At 50.3% G+C, this 16,422-nt stretch overlaps 1 protein-coding gene across 1 annotated transcript in view; it reads left to right on the top strand.

The window, feature by feature from the left end:
• Positions 1-16,422, top strand: part of GSG1L (GSG1 like) — a 219,212-nt gene that overhangs the window by 136,717 nt on the left and 66,073 nt on the right. The window contains exon 3 of the mRNA XM_032605578.1: positions 8,316-8,468. Coding sequence (XP_032461469.1) covers positions 8,316-8,468 — 153 coding nt within the window. The remainder of the gene's footprint in view (positions 1-8,315; positions 8,469-16,422) is intronic.

The following is a 16,422-nucleotide window of genomic DNA, read 5'->3' as shown; positions in this document are numbered from 1 at the left end:
ATTTGTCCAGTGGCTGAGATGCAATTGTTCCAGGCTGCCTACTCCTTGGCTACGTCCCGTGGGAATAACAACGATGACAACAATAATAGTAACAGTAACTAACACTTACTTAACACTTGCTATGTGCCAGGCACTGCCCTTAGCACTTCACTGATCAGTTAACTTGCTTTATGCTCACAACAGTCCATAAGTGGGTACTAGATCTATCCCCAGTTTATACGTGAGAAGACAGGTACAGTGTGTGATACCATTTGCTCAGTCTCCCAGCTAGTAACTGGCAGAGCTAGTGTCAATCTAGGTGGCCTGGCCCATGTCTGGCTCTTCACCCCTGTGCCTCACTGCCTCTTGTAATTATTGTAATTGCTAATAATTATACTAATTAGGAAGTAATAGTAATACTTAGCTCTCTTGAATACTTTCCAAATGCCAGGCTCGTGTGACTTAAAGATATTGTCTCATTTAATGCTCACAAGTCTATCACGCCCATTTTTCAATTGAGGAAACAGAGGGCAAAAGGTTAAGGCCCCCAGCCAACGTCACACATCCAAGACGGTTCCCGCCTGTGACTTTCCCCTCAGCCAACGAGCTGGCCCTGGAAAGTGTCTTAGCAAGGGCGGGATTCCTGGGCAAAAGGGAAATGGTTCTTGCAAACCCATCAGTTGCATCAGTGGAGGGTCAGAGCTGGCGTCATGAAGATGTTTTTTAAAAAGGCAAAAAGTGCAGCTAACAGGATTAGCTGTCACCCCACAGGCCCTGCACCTGATGAGAAATCATTTCATTTCTTCTGCCTTGGGAGGTCACCAGTTCTCAGCTGCAAATTGAGCCATTAGCATCAAGTTTCAGAGACTTGAAACAATCATCTCTGTGATTATTGAGCCTTTCCGGGTGGCACCAAGGCTCCCCGCTGGTCCTGCCCAGAGGCTGCCAGCCCACTGTCCTTCCCAGCTTCCTTTATTCACACGTGCCTGCATTCCATAATGCTAATAGTGGGCATTGATTTTAGACCAGACACTACGGGATGATTCCCGATTGTTTCATTATTCCCATTATACCTTCTCTCCGCTGGCCAGACGCCAACAAACTACCGTCTAGCATTTATTGACTCAATGCCCTCCCCCGCACAAGTCGACTCTCTTTTTTCTACATACATTTGAAAGGGGACTTCAGATCAGCGATGCTCATATTTGAATGTGCATCAGCATCTCCTGGAGGGCCCGCTAAGACACAGATGGGGGACTTCCCTGGTGCTGCAGTGGTTAAGAAACCGCCTGCCAATGCAGGGGACGTGGGTTCGAGCCCTGGTCCGGGAAGATCCCACGTGCCGCAGAACAGCTAAGCCTGTGCGCCACAACTACTGAGCCTGCGCTCTAGAGCCCACGAGCCACAACTACTGGGCCCATGTGCCACAACTACTGAAGCCCGCGTGCCTAGAGCCCATGCTCTGCAACAAGAGAAGCCACCACAATGAGAAGCCCGTGCGCTGCAACTAGAGAAAGCCCATGCGCAGCAACAAAGACCCAACGCAGCCAAAAATAAATAAATAAATTTATTTAAAAAAAAAAAAAGACACAGATGGGTTCTACTCTCAGAGTTCCTGGATTCAGTAAAAGGCCCAAGAATTTGCATCACAAGTTCCCAAGTGCTGCTGCTGCTGCTATTCGGGGCCTACGCTGGGACCACTGGCTAAGATCACTCCTCTAATTGGATCCCTTGCCATAAAAAATGATGTGCCAAGGAGGCTGTCTGCGGGAAACAGAATCTCCCAAATGGTTCAAATGAAGGCACTTGGATGAAAGAACCCCTAACAGAGGCATGGAAAGGGTTAAGAGAATCTGAGGCCCCCAAGGGCTGATGACAGAGGGGAGCCGTTACCAGCATTGGACAGAAAGGAGAAACGGGCAAGAACAGTGTTCTGGGGTCTGTGAGAATAGTAGCCGTGACAACGGAGCTGTAGTCGTGGGCAAGAGGATGAAGCTGATGCCAGAGAAGTAGACAGAGACAGAGAAGGAGCAGGGCAGAAGCACGCTGACCTCTCTCCTCCCATGTGCCGATTTCCAACTGGTGCCCCCCATTGCTGAGTCAGAGGACCAGGGAGCTTGGGGATGCCCTTCTAAGGAGTCAGTCCGCTGGGGCACAGAGTAGGGCAGAGAGGGGTGGAGAGCTGTGGCCTGGGAGGGGAGGGAGAGGATGGGGGTGATGGAGAGTCCGCAGCACAGAAGGCAACTGTCAAAATGTTCTTCAAGTCTGCTTAGGAACTGCTGAAGATCTGAGCCCTCTCGTTGTTTCAAACAATCAACAAGTGTTAGGAAAGTGTTAAGGACATATTATCGCCAAGCGGAGACTCTCTTGATTGGGCTGATAAGAATTTTAAAAATAATGGAAAAGCGAATAGCGTTTTCACTCTTTGATGCAGACAATTTAATGTTGTGGTTCTTCACACTTAACACCATCTCTCCCCTGGTGGTGGTGTTATTGAGTCCAAGCTTGTACTGCTCATGCACGGCAGGACAACAGATGAAGTTGCTGGGGCAAGGAATAGCGACTTTATTCTGAAAGCCAGCAGACTGAGAAGATGGTGGACTCGTGTCCCAAAGAACCAGCTTCCCCAAGCTAGAATTCAAGCTTCTTTTATACTGAAATGGGAGGGGGTGTGGTTTGTTGTTGCAAACTTCTTGGTGCCGGAATCCTTTGTTCTTGCAACTGTCCAGCTGGGTCAGGTCAGGATGTTCCTGTAAACCTCCAACAAGACAAATGTTCTTCTCTGTTTTGCAACTTTTTATCTCTATATGAATGGAAAAGTGTTACACCTATAAAGGTCAGAACCTTGAGCATGGGCCATCCTGTATATTTCAGGCTATAGGCAATATTCTTAACATGTAGCAAAAGCAATGGAGTATAAAGGTTAAAGGAAAAGAAACCAATCCAATATGGAGTCAGATTTGTTCTTCCCTATTACAGTGGGAAACACAGGTATAATTTGTACTTATTTATCAGCTCACATCAGGCATTGGTTGAGGGCTGCTGCTGAGGTGGAGGGCAGGGTGGTGTCAGTCTCCCAGCAGGTGGGGACTAGGCTCTGGTGACCAGGGCAACCCCTGGGGCAGAGAGGTGCTGGCAGGTGGCAGGTGCATTGAAGTGCTGTCGGCAGGGATGGGTGGGACACCCACAGTGTCACTACACCTTTGCGGCCCCTCCCCACCCCTCCCCTTGAGTATTAATGTTCCTGTGGATTCCACTTCTTACTCTTTTCTCTTTTGCTCTAAATGCTTTCTTTGGGCATCCATCTCTTTAACAATCACGGCAAACGTTTAGTGAGCGCCCATGTCTTGCCAATGTCCCCACATCCCTGTCTGAGCTCCAGCTGCCTCCTGCACATCCCCACTGGAGGTCCTGCAGCTGCTGCAGACCCTGCACATGCAGGAGTGGCTGAGCTCACCGCCTTCCTACCTTTAGCATCATCCCATTCTCGCTGAGGAACGATGACTGTCTGCTCAGACGCCTGCGCTGGAAACACGGCCCCACCCTGGACTCCTCCCTCTCCTTTGCCATCGCATTCATGGGTCAGCAGTCCACTGAGCCCACCCCTCTGGAGTTATCAAGCTCCCCACTTGTCCTCACCCCCGCCCCCATCATTGCCACGGCCCAGGCCACCACCATCTCTCCATGGAGCGCGGCCCAAACCTCCACCGGGTCTTGCAGCCAACCCCCTTCCAGAGCAAGCCTTCCTGCGTGTCTTGCCCTTGCGAAGCCCTTTAGGACTGCACCTGCCTCTGCAGCATGGGTCAAACCCATCTTTTCCAGCCTGGTTTCCAGTGTTACTTACCAGGGTTCTTGGCCTCCTTAATCAATAGAAATTGATAAGAGGCCAGACAAGAAATTCAGGCAAGGCTTTACCGGGGCCCCTGCTGCAGCAAGAGGGAGCGAAAACAAGCAACAGTTTCCCTTGCTCGCTGGCTCCCGGAGTGAGGGTGGGGTGGGGATGCGGGGGGGGGGGGGCCGGGTGGGGGCGAGCTGGTTCCTTATATGGGGAGAGGGCAGGGGCGGGTCCAGGGGTCGGGCCAGAGGCGTGGCTTAGGTGTTTTGCCCACCCCTTTGGTGGTGCTGTGTGCAGGGGCATGCGCAGTACTGTGCTTTTGTTCCTGGCTCTTCAGAAGTGGCAGTTGGGTTTTTGTTTGATTGTTTGGGGTTTTTTTTGCGGTACGCGGGCCTCTCACTGTTGTGGCCCCTCCCGTTGCGGAGCACAGGCTCTGACGCGCAGGCTCAGCGGCCATGGCTCACGGGCCCAGCCGCTCCGCGGCATGTGGGATCTTCCCAGACAGGGGCACGAACCCGCGTCCCCTGCATCGGCAGGCGGACTCTCAACCACTGCGCCACCAGGGAAGCCCCAGCAGTTGGGGTTTTTGTCTTTTCGTATCTTGTTTTCCGTAATCATAATTTGCCCCAACTGCCAATGCGCACAATTATTTTTAGTCCTTTATAGTTTCTTTGTGTTTTGTTGCTCAAAGAGACTTTGTCCGGGTATGAGCATTGCAGCAAAGGGTCCAGGTCCTAGGTCCCAGCCTGAGTCACCAGCATCCTCAAGACCCATCTGCTCTTCCCTGCGACCTCCTTCCCCACCACACCTGGTGGCCGGCTGGGCTCAGGATCACTGAGAACCCCCTCCCCCACCACAATCCCACTCCGTGGCCATCTTCTTGCAAGAATTCCGATGCAGGAATTCTTTGGGATGCTGGAGTGCACATAGATGAGAGCCATCGCCAGGGAACCCAACTCCCCCGATATGACTTCAGAGTGGCCATTCTATCCTGATAGGTTACAACCTCCCTACCCATGATGGTTTCTGGAGTCAGAGAGGCCTGAGTTTGAACCCAGATTGACTATATCACTCACTATCCAGCTGTGTGACCAGTGGTTTAATCCCTCTGAACCTCAGTTTGCTCATCTGTAATATGGGTTCTGCATTGCTGCCTTGCAAAGTTGTCAGGAAGATTGGGGGAGATCATGCATGTGAATGCTGGTGTTTGAGGCCAGAGTCCCTAGAAACAGACTCTGGGCTGAGGATCCATGTGCAAGTCATTTATAAAGGAAATGCCCTGGAGGAGAATGGTAGGGGAATTGAGGGGAGCAGAACGGGGAAGGGAGGAAGGCAAGTGAGGGGGTGATGTCAGGCCAGGGCCCAGAGAGGGCAGCTTCAGTTTTGGCCCTGAGGGAGCTTTGCAGCGTGGGTCACCACCCAGGGTGGTCTCCACCGGAGCCATGGGGCTGGACTACCCCAGTCGGCCACTGGTTGACAACAAAACAGAGGAAAATGTAAGTTTCCAGGCACTTTCTGAATGAATATGGGCAAGATGTAGTCCAGTTGCCCAAAGACAATCCTCCAAAGACAGAAACGCTAAAAAGAGGTGCAAGGACATTGGGTGGAACATTAACGTTGTCCAGTATGACTTGGCACGTGATAAACACCTAATATCCCTTGGCCCTTACTGTGACATTGTTGCTGCTATTAGCATAACCTCAGCAACAGTTCCGCTTCTTACTATAGTTATTAATTTCCTTGGCTTAGGTGGGCTGTAACTTGCAGACAGATGCTCTGAGCCCAGTGGCTAGACAGGGAAATAAATCTGGCAGAAATAAGAAGCATAACCGCAGCCATGCAGCTGAGATTCCACTGCCTGTTTCTCCATGGTTAACTTAACTCCTGGAGCATCTCAGTCCCCCACGCCCATCCCATCTGAAAGAGCAGAGCTGGGCCCTGCTATGGGGGGTGGTGGGTGGGGTGGAGGCTTGGCCAGGGGCCCACTTGGGCAGGATGAGAGCATCCCCTGGGGAAGCAGGGGCACTGCGGGGGAGTCAGCTGAGTCGGTGAGCCTCACCCTGGTGAGGCTCCGCCCACCAGCAGGGCAACAGCAGCTGGAGGTGAAGGCTGCTGGGAGGGAGAGCAGGCCTTCCCGAGGGCAGCAGCACCCCTGCATGGCCCAGCTCACCCTGCACCTCCTGCATTCCTCCTCGCTGCTCGGTGGGCCTCGGGCCAGCGAAGGGCCTCAGAGGCTGCGAGTGTATGGTGCCAGGGGATGTTTTAACAACATCCAGGCTGCCAAGAGCACATTATTCTCTTACAGAAATCCAAGGGATTGCCCAGGAGATGCGATATTTTTGTAGCAAAAAGAAAAAGAAAAAAGTTCTTCAAAGCTCTGAAAGCCCCGTTGCATTAGGAATGATAGTGGGTGTTTGAGAATCTGGATTCTTCATCAGAGAATAGATCGGGGCTCAGACCTTGCTGTTTGTTTGCTTCCCTCACTGAATGGTGTATATCGGGCATCCCTAGGGCATTAAGGTGGAAAGGACAACTTGTGCAAAGGCAGAGAGGTAGGGAAGGACAGCTTCTGAGAAAAGAAAAACTGAAGGTCCGGACTGTTGGTTGTAAGAGACAGAAGTTCTACCCCAGACCGGCTTAGGCAAAGACAAGGATCTCTTGGTTCGTGTGATTGAAAGAACAAATGACTGGCAGCTGTAGGCATGGCTGGATCTGGGGGCTCAACGTCACAGGACATGGTCTTCCTCCATCTCTTGGTGCCGCCATCCTTGGCCTTGGCTCTGCCCCCAGGAAGGCCCTTGCTACTTGATGCAGTCACTTCCATCCTTCCATCTTCCCAGCCTCAAACCCAGTGGAAAAAAGGAATTTTCTTTCCCAATAGTTTCAGCAGAAGTCCTGTGCCTGACTCATTGAACTGATTTGGGTCATGTGTCCATCTCCGGCTGGCCAGGCCTGGTCCATCCTTAGTCCCTTCTCAAAACCTATGGTTAGCGTGGCTTGGAAGGTAAGTCACATGATGTGCTCCACCTCTTACTCGCCACCCTTTTTCTCAGAAATCACGTCTGCTCCCACAGTGTCATTTCTCCCTCTTGACTGGCTCTAACCTTGACCTCACTCAAGGACCCCTCGGCTCCATTTCCAGTCCCCGCCGTGTTCCTCCCATCCGACAATGGTAATGACACACATGAACTGAGCTCTTACTATATGCTAAGCACAAGCTCATTACGTTGCTGTGTGAATCCTCGCAGCACCACAATACTATGAGATAGGAGTTATTATTATTCCCATTTTATAGGTTAAGAAACTGAGGCATAGAGAGGTTCATTCCTGAGCCAATGACTAGAGTCAGAAGGACACGGAGTTCTGACTGGCCAGATACGAGTCATGGAGCCAGGGTGTGAATCTAATGCAACTGAACTGCACAGACTGAGAGAGGAAAGGGGTTCTTCAAATAAAAAGCATGTAGGAAGAAGGAAGAATAATGTAGGATGGGAGAAACAGAAGACGCCCCCTAAATTAGGTGGCAAATGATGGTAACCCAATTTGGACCAATTTGGGGGAAGAGGGAGCTGTGCTACGTTAAGGAATAAAAAGAAGCTTTGGATAGCCACAACACTGGCAGGATGGGGTGCAGCTGGCCTTCAGGAACAGCTGGAACCAGTCGCTCGTACTGACAGAGTGCCTGGAGTCCCATCTGGGCCTCTCTTCCTGTCTACTTCAGTGGGTTCCAAGCACAGATTCCTAGAGAAGGGCCTTGACTGGCCAATTCTAGGTCACGTGATCACACTGGATCAATTAGCTGTGCCCGGTGGGGTGGGACCACAGCAGAGCATGGCAGCTCCCAAGAGAACCACGAGGTTGAAGCTGTGGGAATAGTAGTGGTGGTATCTAGAAAAAAGTGGAGTAGGGAACAGGGTAAATAAAAATGTAGGTGTATACCTTGAGGGCAAGCATGATGTGTGTAAGAGTTGGGATGCTTATAGCTGTGAGTAACAGAGAACATCATACTGGCCGGCTTAGCCACAGGGAAGCCCTCGGGGCTGGTGGTTGCGTGGCCCAGTGAGGTCATCTTTCCACTGCTCTGCTCAGCAACCAGTGTCAGCTTCATTCTAAGGCAGGTGATCTCTGGGCCGTGAGATGGCTCCCAGTGGCGGTCATGTAACAGATGAGAAGAGAAAGAGAGCCTCCCATCCAGCCACAGGATGGAAGTTCCTCCCTCCTATCTGAATGGACCCGCTTATTGGTCACATGCCTCCCTGAACCAGTAACTGTCATCCTGAGAGTGCCACGCTCTGACTGACTTAAGCCGGGCTTCCTGAGCCAGTCCTGGTGAGGAGGATGGCTGGCCAGGATCGCCTTACCTGATCAGGACCCACCCTAGAACCGAGGTCTTCCCTAAAACGACTTGATCCCCCAACCCAGGGGCGTGGGGTGGAACGAACCCAGGGAGAGTCCACCCTGTGCGTCCTCACCTCACGACCTCCCTACCTCTTCCGTGCAGGGGTCCTGTGGCTGTCGGTCGTCTCCGAGGTGCTCTACATCCTCCTGCTGGTGGTTGGTTTCAGCCTCATGTGTCTCGAGCTCTTCCACTCCAGCAATGTCATCGACGGGCTCAAGCTCAATGCCTTTGCGGCGGTCTTCACGGTGCTCTCAGGTAAGGCAGAGGGCCTCGGGCAGTGGGGCAAGAACACACCGGAACCAACCCTGTGACCAGAGCAGAGCTGGAGCCACCCTCGGGCTAAGTCCTGATTGGTCCATCTAGGTGACCATGGGCCAATCACTTCTCTTCTCTGAACCTCAGTGTTACAATTTGTAAAGTAGGATTTGTCTGCTCCCCTGTTCTCTGATTCAGCACGTGTTTACTGAGTGTCTTGTGTGCCAGGTCATGTGTTTAATAAGTATGGGGTTATAGTAATGAATGGAAACAGACAGTTCCAGTGCTTCCTGGAGCTTAACACACGTAGGAGAGAGAGATGGGTTTGCTGGAGATGTATTCAGGAGATGAACGCCCCATGGTGGGTGATGGATTGGATTTGTGGCACGAGGGAAAGGGAGGTGGTTGTGAAAATGGGCGGACGGTGGCGTCTTTCACAGGGATATGAAAGGGGAGCCTGCTGGGTGTGGTGGGCACCTCACTCATCTGCTTTATCGTATTTGCCCTTGAGACCTCCATGGGGAGATGACCAGCAGGAAGCTTGATGAACAAACACATTTGGAATCTCAATGGTGAAGGTGGGGTGAGCAGAGATTGTGGGCAAAGGCCAAGGACTTTGAGGGTTTTAGGAAAGATTGGATGGTCAGCGGCGGCAGCATGACTCAGGGAGGTGGAGACAGAAGGCTCCAAGCAAAGGTCATTGGATTAGATGGCCAGGTGCCCGGAATAGCCTCAGCAGACCTGGGTCATAAGGGGTTAAGCCAGGAGTTTGCCAGAAGGGAGTCAAAGGAGCCTGTACACCATAACTTCAGGAAGCCTGACAGAGCAGTGGCTTGGCTGTGTACGACATCTGTTCCTAACAAGCCAAATGTAAACTGAATTTCTATAAATCTAATCTCATTCTTCATGCACTGGAAGAACTCTTTATTTAATGAAACCGAAACGATGAGCCTTTTGGTAAGGGAGATAATCGCCCCCTAATTGAGGTATGTGTATATAACAGAAGGATCTCTCAAAGAATAGAGAGCGGAATTCAAGAAATTATAGCATGCTGCATAGATCAAAACATGCGCATTGTCATTCCCAGGATGTGGGAAATCTAACCAGAACAGTAAAGGGAAGAAAAGAAAAGCAGAGAGATCGTCACAGCACAGTGTCGATTTTGGCCGCCCTCCCCTTCCCCCGTGACCCTGTTTTCAGCTATTCCAGACGGAGAGATGGGTTATTCTTTGTTTGCTGTTATTAAATGTGTTTATTGTGCCTGAAATCAGTTGTTTTTTTTTCATATTGTATTCATTTACTCCACCAACACTCACTGAAGGCCTCCTGGGCTCCGGGGTCGGTACTAGGTTTGGGGGAGTCAAAGAAAAAATGACTCAGTCCTGGCCTCCTGAAGTTTGCCATCTTGTAGCGACACAGACTCATCAAACCCTTGTAACGTGGCAAGTTGACCTTCGTGAACTGGGTGTGGTGAGTCCTGCAAGGGGGCACCTACGTTTGCCCAGGGGGTGCCAGTGGGTTGGGTGGGGCCTGAGGAAGCAATCATTTGAGCTGAGACTTGGAAAAAATCTTTAAGAGTTTGCCTTGTTGGACAGCTCGGGGAGGGCATTTTGGGTGGAGGGAACAGCATAGGAAAAAGCTTAGTGACGTGGCATATTCTGGAAACTTCACGTAGTTCAAACTGATGGGAACGTGAAAAGGCAGGCGAGTAGGAGTGTTGAGAGATGAGGCTGGAGAGCCGGGTAGGGGTCTTGGTGCTTTGCACTGGTCTGTAGATTTTATCATGCAGGCAGTAGGGAGCCATCGAAGAATCCAGAGCAAGGGTGATACGGTCAGGTTTGCGTTTGGGGATGAGGGTTCAGGGTGCAGCACAGGAGGAGTGGGGCCAGAATGGAGGTGAGGAGGCCGGCCAGGAGGTGAGAAGGGGTGAGGCCCCAGCCCCATGCAGTGGCTGTGGGGATAGGAGATGCAGGCACAGTGCCTGCAGACTGACTAGGAGAGGTGGGCGGGAATGAGTGGGTTGGAAAAACCGAGACTCTAGGTCAAAGGTTCCTAGTGTGGAGTCCACAGAATTCAGAGAGTCCGTGAACCTGGATGGGGGAGAAGTTACATCTTTATTTCTCTAACTTGCAACTGACATTTAGAATATCTTTCAAATATGAGCGGAGGTAACGCATCACAGTCGTGGGCGGCACCTGTGACATAGTCACCAATAGGAACCACGTTTTTCACATGCACATATCTTGAAATGCACTCCTTCAAAAGGGCAATACTTCTGAGAGCTTCCGCTGAATCTTATCTAACATGCTAATGAAGAAGCACATAGATTACTATATAACACATTTGTTTGAATATTTTGCTAATTGTATTTCAGTATAACTGGTTTCTTCTATATCCTTTTATTTTATTTTATGGAGCTGAAAACATTATTCTGGGGAGGGGTCCCTAGGTCTAGATGGCCAGACCCCTGATCTGGGCTGGCATTTGGCCAGGATGGGATGGTACCACCAAGATGGGGAAGGTGGGGAAAGAGCAGTTGGGGGAGATGATGGGTCCCTTTTGAACAGGTTGGGTGTGAGGTGCTGTGGGGTGTCTAGGCTCCTTTCCTTGTCAGTGGTTTCATCTCTCCTTTTCTTTCTCTCTACCAAGCATCAAAGAATCCCCTCCATTATCCCAAGCATCCAGCCCTCCCCTCAACCTGCTTACTCCTGTCACAAAACAAAAGCTGGTGGCCAGCCCAAGGCAGCTGTCTATGGTTCTTCAAGCCTCTCTCTTGGGGAAGTGGGTAGGGGGCTCTTCCCCCTACCTCAAAGGGCTTATCAAAGTTTTCACCCCTCAAAAAGCCCCAGTTTCCTTCTAGCGGGGAGTCCCACTGCTAAAGAAAATAAGATCATCTCCATAATTTCAGGCAGATAAACAATGCACAGCTCAGGGAGGTTAACTGACTTGCCCAAGGTCACACAGCTGGTCAGTTGTGGAGCTGGGATTAAACTTGGCTCCTGCTGGCTTCCAAGCCCTCTGCTCTTTTCTCGGGATCGCACTGCAGGAGTGACCGGGCGGGCAGGGAGGGAGAAGACTTGTAAGTCCTCAGAAAACAGTAACTGAGAGGGATGTAGCAGCCAGATGATGTGATAAACTAGTGGTGGAGAGAAAGGATTCTGTACCCATGCCTGGGAGAAAATAAACCCGGGAGAAACACGAGACCGGAGAGAGCCAAGCCCCTGACTTGCCTGTCCTGGAGGAACCAGGAAGCTGGCCTTTCGGAAGCCCCTTGAGAACAAGGCAACTGGTGGCGCGGGGGGGGAGTTGGGGGGGTGTTTGGGGAGGGTGAGAAGCTTGGAGGAGGTGGGTGGGCTTCTGGTTTGTTGCCGTGGGAGGTGAAGGAGTGGGCGAGCATCGACTGAGTCCCTGTGGGGAGAGGGTTGGGCTCTGATGCTGCTGGACCAGCTCACACCGAGGGGTCCTCAGCCCAAGGTCAACGCCTTCTAGGCTAGAGGAGAAAGCAGAGGCAGGGCAGCCCCTACGGGAGCCAATTACTATAATTAATTATTATAATGAGCCAGTGGGTTAGGATTAATCTTAATTGCCGACAGGGACTGAGATGCCATGCTGCACCAGCAGGCTGAGCCTGCTGCACGTGTTAATATCTTTATTCCTCAGTGTCCTTGTGGGAGGGGCGTTACGTCCATTCCACAGATGGGAAAACTGACTTGCCGGCAGTCACATAGCTAGCCAGTGGTTGAACCCGGAGCCTGCCGCATAGAGTGCTTTGAGCAGGGCTTGGCCCCCAGGACTTCAGGTTGTCACTGTTGTTATTATTATTCCTAGTTGTCCCTGAATAAACTGAAGGGCAGATCAGGGCCCCGGGGACCAGCCCTGTCACAGTGAGGCTGGGGTGAGGGATTTGGACTCTACGGCCAAGGGAGAAGGGGTGGTGGGCAGGGCCAGCAGGGCTGTGTTCCCAATTCCGGCAGGAGGGTGGTCGTACAGATTGTTGGCCTGCTGGTCCAGAGCCCAGAGCTCCCAGTGCTTCTAGGGACCCACAAAGTGCTTTAATTTTGACTGTTTTTAAAATCAGAAGAAAAAAATAGAATAATAATGAAGGCATAAGAGTGAATCTAGGCTGGACTGGTATTTTTTATACCACTGCCATCGTAAAATGTAATTTTTAACATTTCTTTTATGGAGGAAGGGGCCCACGAAGTCAAAGGTGCCTGGGGCCCTTGAAAGTCATAATGTGGCCCTGCCCTGGACCACGGCTTTTCTCCATCTCTCAGGCCTGGGCAAGACTAATTCCGGACGGGGGTGCGGCTCCAGCTGCCAGTGTCGCCCCCACCCAGCCAGTCCTGTGACTTTAGCAGAGCTGCTGGAGAAGATGGGGCTCCCTGTGCCACTGTCTCTTCCCCCAGCGGCCAGGGTCTTGTATCTTGGAGAGGATGTGAAAGCAGGCTGGAAGATGTCTGTCCTTCCCCAGTTTCTCCGAAAAATGAGGCTGATCTACTTAGGAAGAAAAGAAAGTCATTTGGAGAACTCCTGGATGGTCAGGCTAACACAGGTGGGCTTTTAGTAAAAACTGCACTGGAATGAAGAGGAGGACGTCTGTTTCCAGGAAAAAAATCAGACCTCACGGAGAAGTCAGCAAGAGTCTACTTTGTTAAGTATCGAGAAGAGGAAATTTTGCGATAAGACAAAAAATGACCAAGGATGAGGTATAGCTCTTTGAATCCGGGAAACTAGAACCTTATCTTTTATGTAATCTTGGCGTGTTTGGCTTCATCATAAAGCACGTATTTCACTGCACAGTACCCCACTCTTAATCTCGTATTCAGTTTCTTAACCTTATATACATAATGTGTGATTTGAAAATTTTTATTTTCTTTTTTAAAAATACAGAATATCTTAAACTTGAAAGGCAATTGAATGGAGTATGATGGGACTTGGGGATGTTTTGATGCTTTTGTGACCCCAAACTACAGGGCTAGTGGAAACTTAGGTTAGGAATTAAAGTTTGAATCTTGTATGTTTTTCTTTGAAGGAGTTCTAATCTTACGCATTCAGAATGACTTCTAAGAATTTTGATTGAGAAGCGTTAAAGTCTTAACCATTACATACACTTTAAAAAAATTTCAGGGGCTATTTTCAAGGTGAGGTGTGAGTTGAAGGGCAAGCCTGCAAGGTGGACACATACCCGTGTGTTTTGGATAGACCTTTGGGGATCTGGAGGCCTGGGGCCTGAGGGACACAGCAGGCATATCCCACTGCACTGCAGACACCCGTGGGACCACCAGAATCCTCAGGAACCAAGCTGTGAGGCTTGCAAAGTGCGCACACCTGCTCCTCTGGATCCACCTCCAGCCCCAGGAGCCATGAAGCCTGTGAGTTCCAGGAAGGCAGTTTTATAGAGCCATTGGCCCTACGACCTGGTCTGAGGCTGCCTTCTGTGAGCGAATGTAAGCTGGTTAACCCATCGGGTTTGCCTTCCACTGGCTGCCAGGAAGCTTAGATCTGTCTGTTTTATGTTTAGTCATGGCAGCTTCCACCAAGCGAGGTTGCCTGTGGTCTTGAATTCCTCCCCAGTCCACCCTTCACTTAATTCTTTGACTCTTCCTTAGAGCTTACTCTTGGTGTAATGATCTGTAACTTCCTACCGTAAACTGCCATTGTATTTTAGGGTGAGTTTCCTGAGACACTAATTCCACTAGCTACTCTGCCACCTTGGGCCTGTGCTAAAAAGAATCTCCTGCCCATAGCTCCCTCTGTTCGGTTCTTCTGCCCTGGCCAGACTGGGTCTCTTGCTCATAACTGAGAGAGCAAGTACTTTTGTGTATTTTTGTGTCTAAAAGTACAGAGGGTCTAAATCAGAGAAATGAGTTTTTCAATATCATTAAAAGCTCCTTTTGCTTGCAGGTGACAAGAACCCAATCAAATTAGCTAAAGGAAGAAGTTGGGGGGGGCGTGATTGAACTCTATTGATTCATGTAATTGAAAAGTACAGGGTAAAAAAGAAAAAAGTACAGGGTGGTTATGCTTCAGGCATGGCTGCATCCAGGTGATCATGTCATCAGGAATCTAGCTGTATCTCCAAACGCTGACTTCTTTTAGCTTCTGTCTCAGTCAGGCCCATCCATGTGGAGAGTGGATAGTCATAAGCAGCTCCAGCCTTACGTAAGATTCCAGAGGCAGAGAAGACTCCTTTCAAGTGCCTCCTGCAAAACTCCAAGGAGGGCTATGATCAGACCAACTAGGTTCATAGACTCATTCCTGAACCAGTCACCATGCCAGAGGATGAAACACTGTGATTAGCTGGGCCTGGGTCTCTAAGCACACCTGTGGTGGGGGCTTAGCCATGGACCAAGCAGGATTACTATGCAATGGTGGACAAGTGGTTGCCCAAAGGCGTTGTTGACTGGAAGTCCCAGTGGTTGGGAATTGGTTGGCTTGTCAAGTTGGGAGATTATCAGGAGGTCAGCGGTGGAGCTAAAGGACTCAAGAGCCCCAGGAATGGTAGATGTCTTCATTTGGGTTCCTCCAAAGCAGACCCTAAGGTGAATATATGGGTGCAAGTAGTTTATTTGGGAAGTGATCCCAGGAAGTATGGTCGGACAGTGGATTTGTAAGACAAGAAGGCAGGAGGGCCAATGAAGGGAATGTTGGTAGGCGGGTGACCACTGGCGGCAACTGGGTTTCCCTCCTGCTGGGGACCCTCTGAGAGACTGTGTAGGACACCCAAGGGGTGAGAAAGCAGTGGAATTTATTCACAATCTCTCATCCATCACTGGTTTAGGGGGCACTCCTGAGTCAGTGACTCCCCCAGCACTTCTGGCCTTTGCCACCTAAGATGGAAAGTGTTTGAGGAAGGAAGCCACCAACATGCACCAGAGCTGCCCGCTAAAGCTGCAGTGACCTCTGGTGCCAGCCAGGGGGGTTATGGGTGAGGACAAACCAAGGCAAAGGGTGCTGTTCTGACGTTAACTTGTGCCCTGCAGTACAATTCTGATGCTATTTGCCGTCAGATGCCACGGTCCCCAGCAAGACTGCCCCACTGCAGGTGCCACCTGTAAGTTCAGGGGGTCCCTGGGCTGCCCGCACCTCTAACCAACTGGCTTCAAATCAGCTTCCTCATGACCCTCTGAAGTTTGATAATTCGTTAGGACTACTCACAGAACTCAGCAAAGCACTGTACTTAGGGTTACAGTATCGTCATAAAGGATACAAATCAGGACCAGCCAAAGGAAGAGACACCCAACAAGGTCTGGGAGCTAAACCAAGGACAAGGTGAGGTTTTGTCCTCTAAAGCTAACCTGGCCTATGTGATTCTCATACCCTGAATCCAGCTATGCAAGGAACACTGCATTTCTTTCATTTCTGGAAAAGAACTTATTTTGATTCTGTGCTCCCATCCTCCTGGGCTGGTAGAAGATTTATTGTCAGAATTTTGAGGGGCTTACTCCCTACTGCCTTTGCCTGGGGCTGTGCTGCAATTGTCTGGTCTTAGGCAGTGTCAGACAAAGAGGGGGTGGGGTTTAATCTTTGTCATTATCATCTTCATCATACAGCTTAGTCCCTGATCTGAAACCCTTAGGGCTAGAAGTGTTCCAGAATTTGGAACTTTTCAGATTTGGGCAGCTAATGTAATACATAAACCATCCATTACGTAACACCCCAGTAGGGGCTGGGGCAGCACTGTGTAAGCAAACAGAGTGAAACACGTTAATATTCATTCTAGGGGGGAATAAATAAAGACGGTCAATAACCTCACGTCCATTCACGTCAGGTTTTGGTGCTAAGTGGGTTCAGGCCAAGTCAGATTTTGTGGCCAGATGAATTATGAAGAAGCTTTTGGGTTTCAGAACTTCTGGGAATTTGAAATTGCAGATAAGAAATTAGGGGCTCAATAGCTTCCATTTATTGAGCATTTATTATGCCAGACACTGTTCTAAACATATTCCCTCTG

This window comes from Phocoena sinus, chromosome 15 (assembly GCF_008692025.1).
Source record: "Phocoena sinus isolate mPhoSin1 chromosome 15, mPhoSin1.pri, whole genome shotgun sequence".
NCBI classification, from domain to species: Eukaryota; Metazoa; Chordata; class Mammalia; order Artiodactyla; family Phocoenidae; genus Phocoena; species Phocoena sinus.
Note: the sequence above shows the minus strand (reverse complement) of the source record. Positions and strands in the feature narration are given on the sequence as shown.